The sequence below is a fragment of the Thamnophis sirtalis genome, unplaced genomic scaffold (genome assembly GCF_051295495.1).
Source record: "Thamnophis sirtalis isolate CommonGarterSnake01/CBP01778 unplaced genomic scaffold, rThaSir2_p1.2 scaffold_2, whole genome shotgun sequence".
Lineage (NCBI taxonomy): Eukaryota > Metazoa > Chordata > Lepidosauria > Squamata > Natricidae > Thamnophis > Thamnophis sirtalis.
In genome coordinates, this window is record NW_028261382.1 from 26,059,140 (window position 1) to 26,080,241 (window position 21,102).

At 48.0% G+C, this 21,102-nt stretch overlaps 1 protein-coding gene across 4 annotated transcripts in view; it reads right to left on the reverse strand.

The window, feature by feature from the left end:
• Positions 1-1,037: 1,037 nt before the first annotated feature.
• The window catches only part of SEC16A (SEC16 homolog A, endoplasmic reticulum export factor), a 55,063-nt gene continuing 34,998 nt past the window's right edge, over positions 1,038-21,102 (reverse strand). For 2 of the 4 annotated variants that reach the window (XM_087704506.1, XM_087704503.1), the window contains 17 exons: positions 20,991-21,096; positions 19,043-19,183; positions 18,165-18,278; positions 17,072-17,270; positions 15,915-16,151; positions 15,066-15,142; positions 14,451-14,498; positions 14,130-14,291; positions 13,198-13,275; positions 11,527-11,583; positions 10,801-10,903; positions 9,495-9,632; positions 8,276-8,373; positions 6,562-6,636; positions 5,929-5,988; positions 2,886-2,948; positions 1,038-2,499 (listed from right to left, as the gene is read on the reverse strand). In XM_087704506.1, the coding sequence (XP_087560632.1) occupies positions 2,431-2,499; positions 2,886-2,948; positions 5,929-5,988; positions 6,562-6,636; positions 8,276-8,373; positions 9,495-9,632; positions 10,801-10,903; positions 11,527-11,583; positions 13,198-13,275; positions 14,130-14,291; positions 14,451-14,498; positions 15,066-15,142; positions 15,915-16,151; positions 17,072-17,270; positions 18,165-18,278; positions 19,043-19,183; positions 20,991-21,096 (1,825 nt within the window). In that variant the 3' untranslated portion in view covers positions 1,038-2,430. The remainder of the gene's footprint in view (positions 2,500-2,885; positions 2,949-5,928; positions 5,989-6,561; positions 6,637-8,275; positions 8,374-9,494; positions 9,633-10,800; positions 10,904-11,526; positions 11,584-13,197; positions 13,276-14,129; positions 14,292-14,450; positions 14,499-15,065; positions 15,143-15,914; positions 16,152-17,071; positions 17,271-18,164; positions 18,279-19,042; positions 19,184-20,990; positions 21,097-21,102) is intronic. The other 2 variants (XM_087704504.1, XM_087704505.1) reach the window with 2 other exon arrangements.

The following is a 21,102-nucleotide window of genomic DNA, read 5'->3' on the forward strand; positions in this document are numbered from 1 at the left end:
CATCATTTCTGTTAAGTGAGGTTTCAGGCCGTTTTTCCACCTTTCTTGCCACAGGCATTAAGGGAATCGCTGCTGTTGATAAGTCAGCCAGTTGCTAAGTGAATCTGGGTCCCCCCATTGATTTTGCTTGTAAGGTTGCAAAAGGAGGGTTGCATGATCTTGGGATACTACAAGCGTTGTATGAACCAGTTGCCAAGCATCTGAATTTTGATCACATGAGGATACTACAAAGATTGCAACTGTGAAAAATGGTCATAAGTCACTCTTTTCCAGTGCTGTTGTAAGTTTAAATGGTCACTAAATGAACTGTGTTCCAATACGGAGGGCATTTCATCCTCACCACATGCAGGGCTTTGCCTGCTGGTTTCATTCACCATGACTCCAGCTTGTGTGTATTTGCAAGGAAGCAGGAGAGGAGGAGCACTCGGAATAGAAGGAATGAGCTTGAAGGGGCCTTGGAGGTCTTCTAGTCCAGCCCCCTGCTCAAGCTGGAGAACTTAATACTATTTCAGATAACTGTCTAGAAACACTGATGCTTTCGAACTCTCGGATTGGAGAAAATGGGCCAAGACAGATAGATCAACCCTGAACCCAGAGGTTGACCTGACTCAAATCGACTCGGAAAAAACCACGCTACGAAAACCCAGCTCTGGAGAAGCTGGAAGAGGTGGAAGGAGAGGACAACCAGCTGCAAAAGGGATGGACTGGGGCATGCTTGGAAGGACCAGACCCTCTCAGAGAACAGACCCTCTCAGAGAAAATCTAGGTGGTCGCTTTGAGCGGATGATGCCGACTTGATGGAACATAATGTTTTATACAGTTTTGCCATGCTGTTTTGGGACCATCCAGTCAGCTTCGATTCTCCCAATGGGCGCAGGAATTTGTCAAACTCCACTCCTTAAGAAAGGTTTCTCCAAACAGAAGGGAAGGTGGATGGTTTGCAGTGCCAGAAACTTGCAGGCTCTTAGAACAGCTGCTTCTGCATAAAATTGGCAACCCCAATAAACCGTAGGCCGAGTTAAAAGTGTGGAAAGTGCTCCAGATGCGCAAAATATTTTATTTTAAGAATGTACAGTGTCATTTGTAACGTTTACGACAGAGAGTGGCTCTTCTGGGTGGAGGAAATCTGAAAAAATGCTCAGTGGTCATCGAGACAGAGAAATTCAAGAGAGGCAGAGATCTAAAGGGACAAAAAAAAAACATCTTGAACAAATTCAAGATGACTAGAAGAGGCTGAGACAGGTTCTGCCTTCCTTTTTTACAACTCTTCGCCCACAAGAATCCTTGGAAATGTGTTTTAAGACCCTCCAGAACCCAGATAGGTAGAATTAAGCCACAGAGTCAAGCATCAACGTTAAAAAATACCCTCGGTATTTCTGGACTGAGCACTGGTCTTCTGGACTGGTTTTTACTGCGCCAACAATAAGTTCCCTCTTGTCTCTGATCAGACTTACGTGGATGTTAGCACAACCTATGACAGCTTTGAAGAGTTCATGCAACTCCACCCGAGACTCAGTTCACGCCTCTTGTTAGTTGCACTTGCTAATTGAATTGGTTTTTTAAAAAAGAGACGGCCAGGTAAATTATGAGCTGGGCCAGTGGGACATGGGGGAAAAGTCTTGAGATGGAAGAAGGGGGAACTTCCACAAGTTTAAAAAAATAAAACGCTAAACCCCTATTGAGCTGTTACGGAGTTCTTGGAGGGATCCGAGTTCCAGAAAGGAGCCATATTGCACTTTCAGGAGGAATTATCAGAAGGAGAACAATGCGAAACGCTATACAAAGAGCTTCCGCTCTGGACTCTACAGTTCGTTTTACAAGGAGCCTAAGACCGCAAACTACATGTGCACTAAAGAAAATCCACTTCCAAGGAAATCTTAAGATTACAAGTCAGAGAGGTTTTTTTTTTCTTTCCCCCTATTCATTATACATTTCTCTGTTTATTTGGATCAGCTACATTTTCCCTCCCCCGAAGGTTGGGAGCAAAGGGAAAGTCGATAGGAAAAGAAAATCCCCACCAATTCCGTTAATGTGCCAGATGAGCCATAAACCCCAAGTTTTAGTGGTTTATATGCATAAAAACAATGCCCCGATCCCTCTAAGGCCACAAACTGTAATGTTAAAAGGTGACACGGGAAAAGTCTTGTCGTAGACGGAGCAGCTGGATTTTAGCAAAGCCGAGGAGAAAAGGGGGAGGGAGTCTTCGGGTTGAGGCAGCCCCTCAACCCGAAGTTCTCCAGTCCTCCCTCCCGTTGACGTTTGACCCCCTCAGCCAAGCCTTTGGGTTACGAGGAGAGCATTTGGTAATCGACGTCGGCCACGGCCTCTGTGGGGGAGCCATCCAGGTGGATTCTCAATTTGAGAAATGGAACTGGTACCCCGGGACATCTTGGGAGGCTCTTGTGCAGCAGAGAGACAGAATGGATGTTGCTATTTTAAAGTGGGGTATTTTCTCTGCCCAATTCTGCCAAGTCGGGAGCTAGCCGGAGCTGCAGAAGGCTGGAAAGACAAAAAACAGTTTTCAATCAATCAGGGAACCTCACAGCTGGAGACCAAAAGAACCCTGCAGACACAACTTCTTGTTGAGTTTGAAATCCTCCTCTTGGGTTGTGTTTAAGGCAAAGCAAAAGGTGTGCATTAACTCCCAATTCTGTTCCCAATCAAATTCCAATCCTCAAAGCTCAAAAGAAGACTATTCCTAGCCAATCCATGGTTGAAGCAAACTTTTCCCACCCCGAAGGATTGAATACAAGCTGGAGCAAATCTTTGCTCATTACACCAAGCGTTCCAGGGAGTGGGGTGTATGGAGGGGGTCCATACAAGGCTACTTTTGCAGTACTCGCATCGGAGGGAAGGACCTGCGGACAGGAGGAGGAAGGTTATACCTGTGCAAACTGAGACGGATTGTAGAACTGGACAGCACCAGTCGGGGGATCTCCGGAAGTTGCCTAACAAAGCAAGGAGACAAGTTTGCCATCACTGAGATGCCAGGGAAAGTCAGGCAAGCGTGCCCGGTGGGCTTGGTCAAGCAGGGATTCCACAATACTGCAGCAAGAGTATTACACACAAATGCCAAAACAGGAAGGAGAACCCAGCTGCCCCCAACTCGCAGGGAAGCTTCCGTGTTACCGACAGGAGCAGCGGTGTGTGCAGGCTGTCACAGTGCAAAGGCACATGCAAGAGCCACAAAGGGCTCACTTGGGGCAGGGTGGGGGTGGCCCTCGAAACATGCAAGAGGAGCAGCGGAAAGGTTAGCCGTGCCAAGTGCTCGAAGGATGCCAAACTGGTTGGGCAGCCAGCCATAAGCCTGCCTGGGGGTCCCTGTAGAAGCGCATCCCCCCCATTGTTTTCAAGGGAGCCCCAAAGATGGATGTGTACAAAGTGCTTGGTTCCTTCTGACGGGACCTGGCAGAAAGAGTTTCTCAGCCTTGATGACCTTAAGACACGGAGACCAATTCTGCCCATGTGCCTTACTTCCCTCCAAGGCTGAGAAAGCCTCTTCTAAAATGTCCAAAGCTCGAGAAAGGGGGCTGCTTTGAGGTTTCTGCCAGAGGGCTTCAGATTCAGATTAACAGGGTTGGAAGGGACCTCGTAGGTCATCTAGTCCAACCCCCTCCCAAGTAGGAGACCCTACACTATTTCTGACAGATGGCAGTGTAGTGATCCTGAAAGCCTTCAGGGATGAAGCTGTCACATCTAGAGGCAAGCTGTTCCACTGGTTAATTGTCCTCACCATTAGAAAATTTATCCTTATTTCCTGGCTGAATCTCTTCTTGATCAGTTTTCATCCATTATTCTGTCTGGCCTTCGGGTGTCTTGGAAAACAGTTGACCCCCTCCACTCTGGGGAAGCCCTTCCAATATTGGAGTACTGCTATCCTGTCTGCCCTGATCCTTCTCTTCACTAGACTAGCCATGCCCAGTACCTGCAACCGTTCATTGTATGTTTTAGCCTCTGGTCCCTTAATCATCTTGGTTGCTCCTCTCTGCACTTTTTCTAGAGTCCCAACATCTTTTTTATAGTGTGGTAATCAAAACTGGATGCCGTATTCCAGATGTGGCCTTACTAAAGCTTTATAGAGTGGTATTAGTACCTCCCTTGATCTTGATTCCTCTGTTAATGCAATATGGGATTGTGTTGGCTTTTTTGGCTGCTGGTGCACACAAGCGGCTCCTATTTAGCTGGTTGTCCACTAAGACTCCAAGATCCCTCTCAAAGTTCCTGCTATTAAGGCTGGTTTCACCCAATCTACATGTGTCCTTTGGGGTTTTTTTTTTTGCCTAAGTGTAAGCCTTTAGATTCATAACTCTCATAAATCCAGCTGAGCACCAGGCCATTTTGACTGACCCCTGAATGCCAGTCAGCAGCAGTTGTAAAATGTTGATTGTGTTCTCACAGCAACAAGGGTGTTCCCCCAACCAACTCCATCCGCATGTGAGTCTTGGTCAGGGAGAAGAATGTCGCAAAGCATGGAAAAGGTGTGTTTTGCATTCAGCAAAACATTTTTTTTAATGTTTTGGATTCCAAAAAGAAGCAGAAAATTTTCACTGAGCAATTTTCCAGCAAAAACGAAGGCTCTGCTCTTGAGTCTTTTATGCTTGTTAAGACACATCATTTGCTACTTTCTGTTCTGGTGATTTTACTTGTTGATGCAATAGAGCAATTGGGATAGAATTGGGCTGAAAGGGAGGAGAGCTTATGCCATCCCAGGCAAATGATTGTCCAGCCTGTTCTTGAAAACCTTCAGAAATGGAGCAGCCACAACTTCAAGAGGCAAGCGGTTCCACTGATTTATCATTCTGACAGGTAATTTACTCCTCGGTCTGCTCTCTCTTTAATGAGCTTCCACCCGTTGCTTCTTGCCCTCTGGTGCTTTGGGGAATGAGTCAATTCCCTCTTCTCTGTGACATCCACTCAAGCACTGGGAGTAGTTCTCCTGTCATATCCTATGGCATCATATAATAGGATACCTGATATCGAGTGAGTGATCTGTAAGGCACAAGTGGCCCCAGAAGTCCCTTTGGACCGTCTTCCCCAATCTCCCTGCTGACAGAATTGCCCATTTCTTGTCAATGTCGAAAAAAATTGTACAGAAGGATTCACACTTCCGAAACACTCCCTTCGGTTTCTCCCCAGAAAGCCCAGCCCTGTACCCATGGCATCACAATAGTAGTGATAAAGAAGGAATGTAACTCAGTGGAAATGAGGGGTGCTCGCCCCATCGTCCCTTATGGGGTGGAGTCTGGAGAAATGAATGGAGCAGAGTGTTTACTGGCCAGATGCCTTTCCTGGGGTTTTTGCAGCTGATATATTCTCATTGTGCCCAGAGACAAATATCAGCCTCTAACTAGGAGCGAACTCACAGCCTCCTGATTGTGAGGCGAGAGCATCGCCTCCAGGTCAAAAGGTGTGTCTACATGCCTAGTGCATATTTTGAGTTGTGTGTATGGAAGTACTATTGATTCCAGATGTTGCATTACAACCTCTGCTCTCGGCCCTGAAAGTGGTGATTCCCACCTTTGATTTATTGATAAGCTCACCCATCAAGCTGTAAGGATCATACCAAAACATATTCTGATTCAGCACATTTTGCCCTTTCTATTGTTTTTCACTGGCTGTCCAATTCCAGGCTGGTTAGACAAAACCCCAACTCTGACTCTTTTTTGAGGTGGGGGGCTGGGGCTTGGACTATGAACCCTGCATTATGGAAAAGCAATCACGTTTCCCCAGCAGTGGAGAGCTGGCTCAAAAAGAGCCAGGGACTCCATTTCCCCTTCTTTGGGGGCCAGAAGGCTTCAACCTTACGGTGTTAGTTGGATGGAAATGCAAGTGGGAGATGGCAGAACGAGGGACAAGATACGATGGGGAGAAGGAGGGAAAAGGAGCAGGAAAACAGAAGAGGAGGAGGAGGAGGGCCAGCCAAGGTACCTGATTTAAATGCTGGCTGACTTCACAGGATAATGAACTCATTGAACTAGAGCGCGAAAGCTACAAAACAGCAAAGACACACAACACACAAAAAAAGGGAATCAAAGTCACCATGCCAGCCACTGCCTGCAACTCTCCGTTAAACTTTTGTTCGTATCAAAGGGGGAGGGGGAGGGGGAGGGGGAAGGGTCCCAGGGCCAAAGGTTAAATTATACATATTGCTATATGCAAGTTAGCTTTGGGGTTTGTTTGTTTTTAAAAAGGCACTTTCTGGGTTACGAACATCTCGGATGCAACTCAAGGCCTCGGGTTGGATTTCAAGAGTCTGGCATTTTCATGGCACTTCACAAAAACCAAACCCATGCACAAATCACATTCAACGGAGGAAGGGAGGCTCCTCGGAATGGATGGGCCTCTTCAGAAACGGCGACTGCATCTTCCGTTCCCAGATGCAGATTGCCAAGCCGAACCTTGCTGTACCTTTACCTCCTTCCGGTCCCACTCTTCCTGTTTCCAATGGCCTTTCAGCACCTGAGCTTGTTACCTGCCATTTTCTGTTGCAAAGGTGGGCCTTGAAGCACCTCGCAGGTGCCTCAAAGGCTCAGAATAGCTAACCCAGCAAGGGGCGCCTACCTCTCCAGTCTGGGCGTCCCCCGGATATGGTGCAGGAAATTCAGGCCCAGGTGGAAATGCAGCAGAATTTAAGCACTGAAAGAGAAAAGAAAGGAAGACATGAACCATGGACCCAAGTGTTGCGGCCCGCCAGCGGATCTGGTGGCCGACTCAGACAGTGAGGAGGTTGGGGAGGAACCTGGGCCAGTCCTGGAGTCTGGGGAAGGCTCTGGTGAGGGCTCTGCGTTGGAGGCAGAGAGGGAGCCAGGGCCGTCCGACAGTTATCAGCTGCTTTCAGACTCAGACATCAGTGGGGCAGAAGAACAGCTGGAGCCTGTTCCCAGTGTGCACATGTGCAGAGCTTCCAGGAGAAGGGAACAGCTAAGGAACAAGGGTTGACTCAGGAGTAAAGGCACAGGTGGACATTGAATGGCCCCTCCCATAGGGAATAAAAGAGGAGCAAAAGGGGAATGGAGTTTGCAGGGGACAATTAGTTCAATTCATTCGGGTGAAGATCTGTTCCTGACTTCTAGCCAAGTAATTGCTGCTACAGCGTGGAGTTTGGAAGATATCGGCCTGGCAGCTCTCCAAGCCTGAGAAAGGTCTGTAGCTGTGAAATCTCTGGAAAGACTTTGTTGGAGAGGAATTATCTTTAACCTAAATAAAAGGGGTTTTATCGGGATGAGGAGTCGGCTTTGTGCTTTTGGGAAGCCTAGGTCAGAACACCAAGAGAATCCAATTGAAATTATCCACAGCTAAACATTGGCATGAACATTTTATGAAATCCGAAAGTCCTCATGTTATTGTTAAAGCTCTCCATCATGAGGAGAGGTCAGAGAAGAATCAATGCAATAATTCACGCCAGGTAGACCTTGATTTATGACTATTTAACTACAGTGCAAAATTATGACGCCTCAGAAAAAGCGATAAGCCAGTTGCTGTTGCACTTACACCTGCCATACCTGCCCCACAGCCCCATCATTGCAATGCAGACAGTTGGCACCTGGCTCGCATTTACAACGGGCTGCAGCATCTTGTAAGAGACATGATTGTGATGTGTGACCCACCCAGCCAGTTTCTGACAAAAGCATCAACTGGGGAAGCTGGATGCGTTTAATAACGGTGGAGAAAATGGCCACAAATCAGGTTCACTTCCATGATGGCTCAGTTTATGACTTCCATGACTTACAACAGAAATTCTGCTCCCCGGTGGCCGTAAGCCGAGGACTGCAGTATATGTTTCTTCTTATTCTTATACCTTTCACCCATTTTGCTGTTCTCCCTTCCCTCACCCAGGCACAACCCCTGCCCAGCCCACAGTCTTTCACTGGCATCCAACCTCCGAATTCCAAGCAGGAAGGCTTTTTTAAAAAAATCATTTTTATTTTATTATATAAAATAGCAAAAAGAAAGAAAATAAAAGAAAATAGGAAATGAAGGGTGGGAAAGGGAACGGGAAAAGGGGTGGGGGAAATGCAAGGGGAAAGAGAAAAGGGGGCATTGACTTCCACCTCTTTCTAGAAGAGTACAAGATACACACACTCCAGCCTTAACTTTTTTGCTTTGACACATTAATATATTTCTAGAAGACCAAATAGTTATAGAACTGATGTTACAGAAACAGCCAGGGGGGCGTCTGAGTGGGGTCCGAGAAGCCCAGCTGCCGCATTCAGGGGTTCTGGGCTCAAAGGCTCCACATCTCTAAAAGGAAAGAACATTGCCCACTCCAACTTACTGGAACTTCTCCCGTTGACTCGGGGGGGTTGGTGTCGTTGCCTGGGGTCACCTGGTCTTGAGCCACTCCACCCTCCAGCGGTGTCTGCTCTTCAGGAACTGTATGAAGAGGTCACAGGGTGGGTTTTAAAAACAAAAAACAAAAAAAACAAGCTTTCCGTCCTTTCCCTCCATCCCAGGCATCTGCATAGGGTTTTCCATGGAAGAAAAGCCAAGCTTGAAATGGGCATTCTCTTCCATGGGGGGTCTCTGGCTGGCTTTAGGGGAAACTTGTCCTCAAGTTAAAGGCTTCTGAGTTATTCTGAATTACATTCCAAAGTTGTGGAATCAAATCAGTTTTTAAAACAGTGTTTCACACACAAAAAATGCCATTTGTCATTTAAGCGTAACACCAACTGTTCAGAAAGTGAAGAATTCAAGAAGAGTCTTTTCACAAATAGTCTAACTCAGAGGTGTCAAACTCAAGGCCCCTGGGCCGGATCCGGCCTGCAGGGTGTTTAAATCTGGCCCACGGGTCCAGCCTGGAAATATGTCAGGGTAATGTCAGAGTTCCAAGAAACACCCCCAACGAAAGGAGACTCCGAGGCTTGAGTTTCCTCAAAGTTCCACTTTATTAGACATGCCATTTTGGCACATCTGGGAAAACCCCCAATCTGAGAGCTTCCAGGTTTTCCGCACCCAAAAGAAAGTTCCAGTCCTTGTGCAGCAACCCCATGCCCATCCCATGGCCCAATCAGGCACCCTCCCAACTGGAGATGCCTCCCAATCACGCCTCTCCAGGTGCAGAGCAAGACGTCCTTGACTCTCTGAGAAAGGAATGTTATTTTGACTGTATGTACCACACTCCATATGATCCCCCTCCCATTTTCCCACAGCAATAAATGTGGCAGGCCCAACGCAAAAGATGCCTTCCAGGCCTGAGACTCTAATGCTGATCCGGCCCTCAAAGAAATCTAGCTTGACAGCCCTGATCTAAACAGAATATTTACAATCTAAGCTTTGACAAGAGGAGGCCTATCTAATACTTCCACCAATTCATTCACTCAAATCCCAACCTTATATTTTCCTTAGCAAAAGCTGTTCAACTACATTCAGCCAACAGCCCCCCCCTTCCCTCTTCTTTGGCAAGGGAAGCAGAAGAAAAAGCAGCCGGGAAGGGAGGCAGGTGAGCTCCGGAGTGCGGCTCCTGCTTGCCTTCTTCTCACCTGCCTTTGACTCACCTGAGTTGGGTACAAACATGTTGGCAGGGATGGGCATCGGGGCCAAGGGAGCAAAGAGGTCAGCTGGAGCTGGAGCAGGAACGGGGGACTTGGCTTTGCCTGGGTTCAGAATGTCCACATAGCGAACTTTACTTCCTGCTGGGAAGGGACAAAAGGGGCAGAGGGGGAAAAGCTCATTCCAGAGACCGAGGAAGAAAGGGAAGAAGCACAGCAGGGAACAAGGGACCAATGTCATGACCGCAAGAACCCGTGGGCAGCTGCTGTGCCAGAAAGGGTGGCAAAAGCTCTCCGGCGGAGCCAGGATAGGCTTCTGCCTATCAAAGATTACGGTGGCACAGTGGTTAGAGTGAGGTACTGCAGGCTCCTTCTGCTGCCTGCAATTTGCCAGTTTGAATCTCACCAGGCTCAAGGTTGACTCAGCCTTCTGTCCTTCTGAGGTGGGTAAAATGAGGAGCCAGATCATTGGGGGCAAGAGACTGACTGTAAACCTAAGCGGTTTACAAGAGAGGGCTGTAAAGCACTGTGAAGCGGTATAGCACTGTGAAGCGACCCTTTGGAACGAGCTCCCCGTGGAGATTCGTACCCTCTCCACCGTCCAAGCCTTCCGCATAGCCTTGAAGAACTGGCTCGCCCGTCAGGCCTGGGGATAAGGACCGTTACCCCGCCCGAATACTGAATGTATGGTGTTGATTTTATTATATGTTGTCGTCTTAATGTTGTATTCCCCCTCCCTTGGTTTTCTGTGAGCCGCCCTGAGTCCCCTCAGGGAAAAGGGCGGCCTACAAATATTAATAAAACCTCTAAAACCTCTAAACCTCTAAATATAGGTCTAAGTGCTATTTGCCCTTCCTTCCTTCCCTTCATTCTAATTTCTTCTTCCTTCCCCTCTTTTCTTATTTTTCCTTCCTTGCTCTCTTCCCATTTTTCCTTCTTTTTCTTTGTCTTTCCTCTTTCTCCTTTCCTGTCTCTTCTTGCATGTTCAAATGCAAAAGGGGAAACATTTATCCTTTTGCTTTGTTTTTTAATTTGCTTTGATAGCCCTCTGCCAGAAAAAATGGGGCGTGGGGGAGCCATGCGTGGGGGGGGGTGTCACCCCCTTTTTCACTAACACAGGCAACGCGGGCCGGTCCTTTGCTATTTCCAGACTGGCTCTGCGGGCCAAATTTAAGCACTCTGCGCAATACTCTCGTCCCTTGCTGCTTGCCATCTGAACAAGCCAGCCAAGGAAGGGAGAGAACAGACAATGGGCCCCCTGCCTCCCCCCACCTCTCAGGTCCAGGATAGGTTTTCCAACTGTATCAGATACCTGCTCTCCTTGAGAACATGTTGACGGAAGCATTGGGAGGTCCTGCTAATCCAGAGGGAGCAGCCTGAGGAAATCCTGTGGGGGGAGGGGGAGGGGGCTTGGTCTAAAGAGAGAGGGGGAGAGGGGGAGATGGAGGAAAAAAACAGTCAGTGAAATGCAAATCTCTTAGCTGACAGCTTTCCCTTTCCTAACAGAGTTAATAGAAAAAGAGTAACGGAGTTGGAAGGGACCTTGGAGGTCTTCTAGTCCAACCCCCTGCTTGGCAGGAAACCCTACACCATTTCAGACAAATGGTTGTCCAACATCTTCTTAAAAACCTCCAGAGTTGGAGCATTCACAACTTCTGGAGGCAAGTTCTTCCACTGGTTAATTGTTCTCACTGACAGTTCAACAACAACAACAGTCAGTTCAACAATAGTTGTCTGTTATGTTTGGTGTTGGGACTGCCGGAAACCACGAGACGGCTTTTGCAAGAGCCCCTCAGGCATGGGGGACGAAGGGATGGAAAAAACCAAGCAGGCTAGAAGAGCAAAGAAAGTAGAAGACCCTCCCAGGAATGCAGCTGCTTTTCCATCCCTTGATAATGATGATGGTGGTGGTGGTGGTGGTGGGGTGTGTGTAGAGCAAGGGACTTGGAGTATGGCGTGCGTTGTGCTCGTGGGTGATGCCATCTCAATTCCCATTTGATACGTTGATATTCATTCCTGAACTGGCAGCCACACTTACTTCCTCTTCCGGTTCATCCAGGTTGATCCACCGCTGTTTTTTTTCATCCCAAACAATCTGTAGATGGATAAAAGAAGCTTTACGAGAGGAGCCAGATTCAGCCGGCTAAACCGGCATCTGTGTTTTCTATTCAAACACATTTAGGATTGTTAGAATAAACAAATACAAAGGGAAACAGTCTACGTTAGATAACAGAATTTCAAAAAAAAAAAAAAAAAACCCTAACCAAGCAGAAGTAAATATATTATGGGAAACGTTCTAGGGACACGTTTTCTAATTTCCCTTGTTTGTTTGTCTAAACTCTCTGGCCACAACCTAGAATAGTTTATGCTTTATAGTGAACACTGAAGATTATCGCTGTACTGATTTGAGTCCTTTCATCTATTATTTTATTAGTCTCCTAACCTTTTTCCTAGAAATCATAGAGACCCACCAAATATTGGTCAACCAACTAATATTGGCAGGCAGATACAGATTAAGAGAGTTGGAAGGGACCTTGTAGGTCATCTAGTCCAACCCCCTGGCCAAGCAGGAGACCCTACCCCATTTCTGATAAATGGCAGCCCACTGAAAGCTTCTAGTGATGAAGGTCCCACAACCTCTGGAGGCAACTTCTGTTCCACTGGTCAATTGTCCTCCCTGACAGAAAATCTCTCCTTATTTCCAGGCTGAATCTCTCCTTGGTCAGTTTCCATCCATTATTCCTTGTCTGGCCTTCAGGTGCTTTGGAAAACGGCTTGACCCCCAACTCCTCTCTGGGGCAGACCCTCCAATATTGGAAGATGCTCTCCTGTCTCCCCTGGTCCTTCACTTCCCTAGACCAGCCATGCCCAGTTCCTGCAACCGTTCATCCTATGTTTGAGCCTCCAGTCCCCTCATCATCCTGGTTGCTCTTCTCTGAACTCTTTCCAGAGTCTCAACCTTTTTTTTTATAGTGTGGTGACCAAAACTGGATGCAGTATTCCAAGGGTGGCCTTACCAAGGCTTTACAGAGTGGTATTAGTACCTCCCTTGATCTTAATTGTATCCCTATATTAATGCAGCATAGCATTGCATTGGCTTTTTTGGCTCCCGCCACACATAGTCACTGCTGTTAAGCCTGATTTCACTCAGACAACCACAAATCTCCCTGGGGAGAAGAGATACTAAGGAAAATAACCCTCTACAAAATTTTGCTACATTCTCTATAAGCTGCCCGCATAAATGGTTGCTAACATGTTCTATTCCACTCATGGATTCTTTTTATCCCCTTTAATATTAATTTTAATGTTTTACCTTTTAATGCCCTATGTTTTAAACCCATAATCATTTTATTTTGTTAGTTCTGGTATCGGAAGCCACCAAGGGCTGCATACAAATTTAATAAATAAATGAACTAGTTCTTGTTAAGGATAGTTTTGCATCATGTTTGTCTCTCTGATAGAAATCCCAGTGCCAGTGTCTACATTTGCCACTCTGTAGAGGCGTTTTTCTAACTTTCTTTGCCAATCCTGAACGTTTTTTCCCCCTGAGACTGGAATTGGTGCCATTTGAAATTTAAAAAAGTGAAAAAAAATAAAATTGTGTTTGTTTTTAAAGGTCCCAAGGCCAAATGCTACAGTTGGGAACGGAGTATTAAAAGGAAGAAAACAATGCCCAAGAATGCCAGTGGAGGGTGAAGGGTTTTCTTACCGACTTGTTCTTATCATCAGGAAGGTGAGCTTCATTTTTGCTTTTCCCCATTAGCCATCTAAACCAGTTGCCACCGCTCTGAGGGAGGAAAAATGCACTTATACTTTCTTTTAATACAATGTGTTCCTCTCTCCCATCCCCCAACCCAGGGAGATTCCAGAGCAAATTATGACTTTAAGTTTGGTGCAAAATGCAGCGGTTTTGTACAGGCCTCGGTGTGCACCCGTGTCACCTCTCCTGCAGGAGCTGCATTGGTTGCCAGTTTGCTTCCAGATGCAATTCAAGATGCCGATTGTCACCTATAAAGCCCTTCATGGTTTGGGACCAGATTATCTGAGGGACCGGCTCTTGCCCATCACATCTATCCAACTGACAGAGCGGGGGAAATTGTGGGCGATATGGCTGGTGGCACCCAGAAGAAGGGCCTTCTTCATGGTGGCTCCCTCTCTCTCTCTCTCTCTCTCTCTCTGGAACATAATCCCTCCCCCCCAGGTTAGAATGGCCCCCACTCTAGCACTTTTCCAGAAGGCGTTGAAAACCTGGTTCTGCCAGCAGGCCTGGGGAACCCAGAGCAGGATGGAGCCCATTCAATGGCTCATGTGAGGTGTTGTCGTCAGGGTGACGGGTGAGCTGGGCTATTGTATTATTTTATTAATTTATTATTTGATTATTTTCTTTTATTTTTTTAATATATGATGTTTTTATAGACCTCGTGTGAATAGGCGGCAATATAAATTTTCTAGTAAATAAATAAATAAGTTTGAAGGAGGAAGTGCTAAACTTGTGGGGGTGGGGGAAAGGAGAGATGGAGGCCTCCAGAATGTTTTGCCAAGGTTGGCCAAGGCATCGGAGCCAAGCCAGGAAGTGCAAATTCTCTCCGGTGGGAGGCAGCTAAGTGTTTCTGCTTAGAGTTTTAAGCGTTTGTGGCTCACTTTTTGAAGTGCCAGCTCCTTCTTGCCTTCTTCGGGGGTTTTCTTCCTTTCGGGGATCGAGGGTGGAGGTGGGGAAGGCTGCTTGGAGGCTGAGTTTCGCCTCTCCCGGCCAATCGAATGCACCGAAGACTCCGAGGTGGTCCGAGACCGCCGCCCAACGCCCTGTTGCGACATAACAACCAAGTTCAGTTTTTCGGAAAGTTTAAGAAGAGACGTCTTCAATAAAAGTTGCAAGTTGCAAGAGAGAGAGGGAGAGAGGGAGATGGAGAGGGGGAGAGAGAGAGAGATTTGCGTGGCAGCAAATCAGTTTCAGGGGCATACCATGTGGGCTGAAGACTGGGAGGTCGATCGGGATCGTCGGCCTGGGCCCTGGATGGAAACAAAGTCAGCACACCTGAACAAGCAGCAAAGACCACACCTAAACAGCCGTGGGCAGCAAAAATCCCACCGGCTCAAATCCCAGGAGTGGATTTGTCATGTTGCAAAGAAAAGGGGAGGGGGAAAAAAGACAACCAGGAACTCATATGCGGAATCTTCTTTACTTACCAGGTTATTCCACTCCTGGCCACTGACCTCCAGACGGAAGGGATGCAGGAAGCCCGGCTCCTGGCTCACCGGAGCCTCTGGCCTTCACAGCCTGAGGCCCTGCTTGTGGTGCACATGCCCTAGAGAAAGCCCAAGGCCATCGGCCCCATCGCCACCACTTGGCAGGCAAAATGTGGCTGACCAAGGGGGCCGTGGACTTCTTCTACTGAAGTGCTCAGAGAAAAAGTCATTCTAGAACCTCTTCACAAATTGGGCCATTCCGGAATGAACGGGCCCAAATTAAGCCAGAGCACGCAAGGCAGGCTTGGAAACTTCCCACAAGACCTCAGGCGCAATGTGGCCACACAATGACGGTCACTAATAAAGAGAGAGAAAGAAACTGGCCAATACCATGATCGCCATCTTCCCGTAGAAGTCTTCCTCTCCGGACTTTGGAATTGCCTTCCATACGGGAGGTTCAGACACCCCTGGGACCATGCAAAAAGAGAAAGAGGGAAGGGCAGGTAAACTTCGTTCTCCCCAATGAGGGGGAGAAGAGCCACCTGCCTGTGAGATGAGTGACTATGATAGACGGATGAATGAATGAATAAATCCCTGTGGGGCTTGGTGATACCACGTGGGCAGGTCCATCCAAGACAGGGGTGTCAAACTCAATTTCATTGAGGGATACATCAGGGCTGTGGTTGACCTTGCGGGGGTCGGGCAGGCATGGCCAACTGGGTGGGCATGGCCAACTTGATGCTCTCCCTGAGTGTGGCCGACTGAGTGGGCGTGGCCAGCTTGACACCACTCCCCAAACTGCTGGATATGTTTCCTCTTTGTATTGGGTAGTCTGGGCAGAAGCGAGGCGGGCCGGCCCCTCCCATTTTCCAGGATGGCCCCATGGGCCGGATCCGGCCTGTGGGTCTTCTGTTTGACACCCTTGACTTAGGAGCTACTCCCAGCTAATACCTCTACTTCTTTATCAGAGATGGGACTACAATGAGAGGGAGCCTCCAAGGGCCAACAAAGGCAAGGAGAAATATGGTGAAGCTTCCCTGCTGAATTCCCCAAGGAGGATGGGATCCTAAACATGCTTTTTAAATGGTAAAAGCCATGGCCGGATCCCTTCCCTTTCCATCTCCTCTCTGACTTGCAATTCCTTAGAAATTTTGCAGACAAACTGCAGGCTCCACAGGGGCTCTGGAGAAGGAAGTTTGCTGGCCGATTCTTCCCCACACATTCCCTGCCCAGGCGAACCTGCTTCATGCTGAGTCCCCTCGTGTGGTGGCAGCTCGGGGCCCTGAGGAGGTAGTCCTGCTGGCAGCACCGCTGGCGCCCCGTACGTGGGGTTCAACTCGGCTCCGTAGGGGTTCAGGGAGCCATGTCCCGGGCCCATCGAGGTGGGTACCCCAGAGTGGAAAGGAACTGTAGCGGCAGGCTCCGGTTGGGAAGGGAGGGTCAGAGCCGCTGAGCCCTCCAGGATGGTAGGAGGAGCTAGAGAAAGGATGGAAAGAGAACAGAGTTTGCATCCTGTAATAAGCAAGAATCCAGAATGAGCCTGACTGCTCATTCTGTCTGGCACAGGAGCAGGAGGAGTCTGGAAGTGTTGTGGTCCACCAGCGGCTTGCAGAGCTCACAGCAGAGGCTGACAGTGAGAAGGTTGGGGAGGAACCTGGGCCAGTCCTGGAGTCTGGGGAAGGCTCTGACGAGGGCTCTGTGTCAGAGGCAGAGGGGGGGCCAGGGCCATCTGGGAGTTATGTGCTGCCTCCAGAGTGGGACAGCAACGAGGGAGAGGAACAGGCTCTCCCTGCTTCCAATGCGCGCATGCACAGAGCTGCCACAAGTCAAGAACAGTTAAAAGAGAAGGGACGATTCGGCAGTAAAGTTTGAAGGTGATTGGCCCCTCTCATAGGACATAAAGGAGAAGTAAAGGCACGTGAGCCTTTGCAGGGAACAACTTGGTTCATGCTGGTCAGTTTACCTTCTGGAAATACGTTTAGACTCTTTGCTCCGTGTGACCATATCAGCCTTACCCCGAAGGACTTTGGCAGACTGCTGCAGAACTCTTTACTACTATTTGGAACTCATTATGGGCTGTGAATGAATATAATTCACAACTTTTGAAATAAAAAGAGGGGTTTTGGACTTAATTGTGTGTGTTTTACTGTATCAGGAGAACACACACAATTAAGGTCAGAAGAGGAGGGCAGCCAGTGAAGGCTGCAGGTGGCCTCAGAGCAGCCAGCATCCTTCATTCACACAGCCGGTTGCTTGGCCCCCATCAAAGGAGCAAGTGGGATGCTTCCTAATACATGGGCAGCCTCTACCTCCCACAAGACTGCCTGGCATTTGGTTCCCATGCTTTCCACGTTTTCAGGCCACGAAGGGGAGCCTCCCGCAAGCCCTGCACCCACCTGAAGGCATCAAGTGCACCTTCTGCCCGGGCTGGGCCATGTTGGGCAGCAGGGAGGCCAACAACGGGTTGTTGGAGCTCACTTCTAGGCCGCTTCCCAGGCCTTCGTTCTGACTGGGGTGGTCGTGCTCCGAGCTCGGCGTGCTGGAGGAGTACTGCTGGGGTGTGAATCGCCCTAGGCTGCAGCCGAAGCAGCCCTCCTGCAACAAGATGGGAGCCAATGGACGCTTTCAGCTAAGACCAGCCATTCGACGCCACTGCCCAGCCCCAGGCATAACACACACACACACACACATTATTGCAAGGCTTTTGGGAATTCAAGTAGGGGATTTGTAGCAGATTTCCACCTTGGGGGGGGGGGGGAACAGTCTAGCTGGCCTAAGCTCTTTATTCCTGGAAAAAGGTCTTGGAAAAAATTCAGAGAAGAGCAACTAAGATGACCAAAGGCTTCGAGACTAAAACATAGGAAGAGCTTCTGCAGGATTTGGGTCTGGCTAGTCTAGAGAAAAGAAGAATTAGGGGGGTGGGGACATGATATAAGTATTCCGATATTTCAGGGGCTGCCACAAAGAAGGGGGGGGTATCAACTTGTTTTGCAAAGCACCTGAGGGTATAGGACAAGAAACAATGGATGGAAACCAATCAGGGAGAGAAGCAACCTGGAACTAAGGAGAAACTTCCCAACAGTGAGGACAATTAACCAGTGGAATGGTTCTCCTCCAGAGGTTCTGGGAGCTCCATCACTGGAGGTTTTTATGGTTAAATCACCCTGCGGAATGATCCCAAATTTCATCAGCCTCCGTGGAGACCTCACTGGTCTTGCCTTCCGCCTGAACTCTCCCACTTAGAAGCCTTGAAAATCAGTCCAGGGAATTCTCAACTTACGACCATAATTGAGCCCAGAATTTCTGTTGTTAGGTGAGTTTTGCTCCATTTTACAACCTTTCTTGCCTCCGCAGTTAAGTGAATCCCTGCAGTTGATAAGTTAGGAACCCGGATAACTTATCCTCAGCGGCATCTCTACGCCTCAGAGGGAGCCTGGAATGGAGCTGGACCCAACAGCATCCACCTGCTGCAAAGGAGGTGAAACTCACCTTAATCTGCTCGTCTAAGTGTCGAAGATGAATGAGCCAGTTGGGCTCAATAAATAATTCCTGCTCAGGCTTCTCCTTTATCTGAGGGTCAAAGAGCCGCAATTGAGAGGAAATCTGTAAAATGAAGAATGAGGAATTAAAGGCATATCAGGCCTTAGGAAGACCAGGAAGACCTAGAATCCTGCATCCGGTTTTGGTCCCCACACTACAAAAAAGAGGTTGAGACTCTGGAAAGAGCACAGAGAAGAGCAACCAGGATGATTAGCTCAAACATACAATGAACGGTTGCAGGAACTGGGCATGGATGGTCTAGGGAAGAGAAGGACCAGGGGAGACAGGGAAGCATCATCCAATATTTGAGGGGCTACCACAGAGAGGAGGGGGTCAAGCTGTTTTCCAAGGCATCTTTGAAGGCCAGACAAGGAACAATGGATGGGAACTGAACAAGGAGAGATTCAGCCAGGAAATAAGGAGGAACTTTCTGACAGTGGAAGAATCAACCAGTGGAACAGAAGTTGTGGGAGCTTCATCACTGGAGGCTTCCAAGGAGAGACTGGGCTGCCATCTGACAGAAATGGTGAGGGGTCTCCTCCTTGGGTGGTGGGTGGGGTGGGGAGGTTGGACTAGATGACCTACAAGGTCCCTTCCAACTCTGATAACCTGACATTGTCTGCGGTCCAAGGAATTGTGACGCTACATATTTGGAGGGCTCGAAGTTAGCGAAGGTTGGGAAAAGGGATGGTATACAGGAAAAATGGGTGCTGTGATCTGAAATAGCTGCCAAGCTCCGGAGTCCCAGAAAAAGGACAGGGGTCCCTGGCTTCCCCCTCCCCTGACGGTTCAAGTGAGTCATCCGTCTTGCTGGAGAGTTAGCTTACCTGGATCACCTGGCTGATAAGAACCGGCGAATAGCAGCCGGGGTTTGTAAGGATGGCCTTGGAAATGACTTCGCAGTAGTGGAAGGCTTGTGCGATGAGCCCCATCTCAGCCAGCCGGCAGGCATAGAGGAACTTGAACACCTGAGAATGCAGAGGAGGTTTTGAGACGCTGGTTAATACCAACCGAGGACGGGGTCAGATCAAAGGCCAGCCTCCATTGCCTTCCGCTTCCATTTCCTTAGCGGTAATTACAGGCAGTCCCCCACTTATGACAGTTCATTTAGTGAATGTTCAAAGTAAAAACTTCACTGAAAAAAGGGACTTGTGACTATTTTCGACAGTTACGACCTTTCCAGCATCCCCATGGTCATGTGATCAAAATTCAAATGCTTCATATTTATGACGGTCATGCAATCCCCTTTTGCGACCTTCTGACCAGCAAGTCAATGGGGGAAACCAGAGTCCCTTAACGAACAGGTTACTAACTTATCAGCTGCAGGGGTTCACTTAACAACAGTGGCAGCAAAGGTGTTTAAAATGGGGAAAAACTCACTTAACGAAGGAATTGTTGGGCTCCATTGTGGTCGTAGGTCGAGACCTACCTGTAATTACATTTACTCCCATGTCATATAGTTAATCATTTTCCTCTTCTGTCACCCTAAGAATTAAAGATTGTGCAAAAAAAACCTGATACGAGGCACTGATATATTATTTAATTTATTAGCGTATTTTTCAGAGTAGAAGAAGCACCTTCCCCCCCAAAAAAGAGGGTGAAAATCTAGGTGCGTCTTATACACTGAATACAGCATTTTTGGCCTACCAAAACCCCGCCCCCTTTGCAAAAATGGACGTGCAGAGGGTTTGGGAGGTTTGCAAAGTGCTTGTGGGGGCTGGAGAGGGCAAAAACATTTTTTGCTCATTTTTGCCCCCCTCAATCCCCTAGGAGCACTCTACAAGCGTCCCAAAGCTCTGCATGCCCCCCTCTTTTTTTTTTTTTTTTTTTTGCAAAAAACAAGGCATACAAAGGGTTTGGGAGGCCTGCAGAGTGCAAAAACTTTTTTTTTAATTTACCTCTTCAAAATCATGGTGCGTCTTATACTCCGGTGCGTCTTATAGTCTGAAAAATACAGTACTTTCTTCCCTATCCCTTTCACAGCCCATACCCTACTGATTTATAACCTTTATCCTGGCACCTAGGTGCTCTGAGATTTTCTCACCTTTTGGGGAATGAAAAGGGAGGGAGGGGCCACGTGGGTTGTATGGCGTGAAAGCTGGCAGAAGATGACCCCTAGAAAGTTTCCTTATCAAGTTCTCAGGACAGGCGTTACAGAAACACCTCCACATCTGCGGATTGGCTCAATCCACACTGAACTGAAGGGAGGGGTTCCTACTTCCTCTATCCTAACTTGCCTGAGGGAATTCAGAGTCTGCTTTTCTTTCGTCTTGCTATCACTCCAGTTCAATAAAAGGTTCCTTTTGAAATGCTAAGGCTTCAAGAGTCTTTACTTTCTTGAATGAGGAGGAGAGGCTGGACTTACACGGGCCCAATAGATTTGCAAGCAGCCTACAAAACCACCTTTCATGTCAAGGGACTATGATTGTCTGCAGTCAACTAAAGATTTTCTGGCCACTCCGGAGGAAATAGTAATTGATCTTCCCCCTCCCTTGTAGCAAGCAAACAAGTTATATTTTAAAGTTGTATTTTGAACAATGTTGTAACTCGTTTCAATGTTAAAATAAGGAACTTGTAAAAAGAAAGAAAGAAAGAAAGAAAGAAAGAAAGAAAGAAAGAAAGAAAGAAAGAAAGAAAGAAAGAAAGAAAGAAAGAAGGAGGGGGGAAGAAGAAGGCAGGAGGGAGGGAGGGAAGAAGGAAAGAAGGAAGGAAGGAAGGAAGGAAGGAAGGAAGGAAGGAAGGAAGGAAGGAAGGAAGGAAGGAAGGGATGCAAACCTGGAAGTTGGGCAGGCAGCATGGCTGAGTCCCCAGGGACTGCGCGTACTCGTAGGTCTCTGTCCGCTGAATGGCCTCATTGCTGGCAAACTTCAGAAAAGGCAAGCTAAGA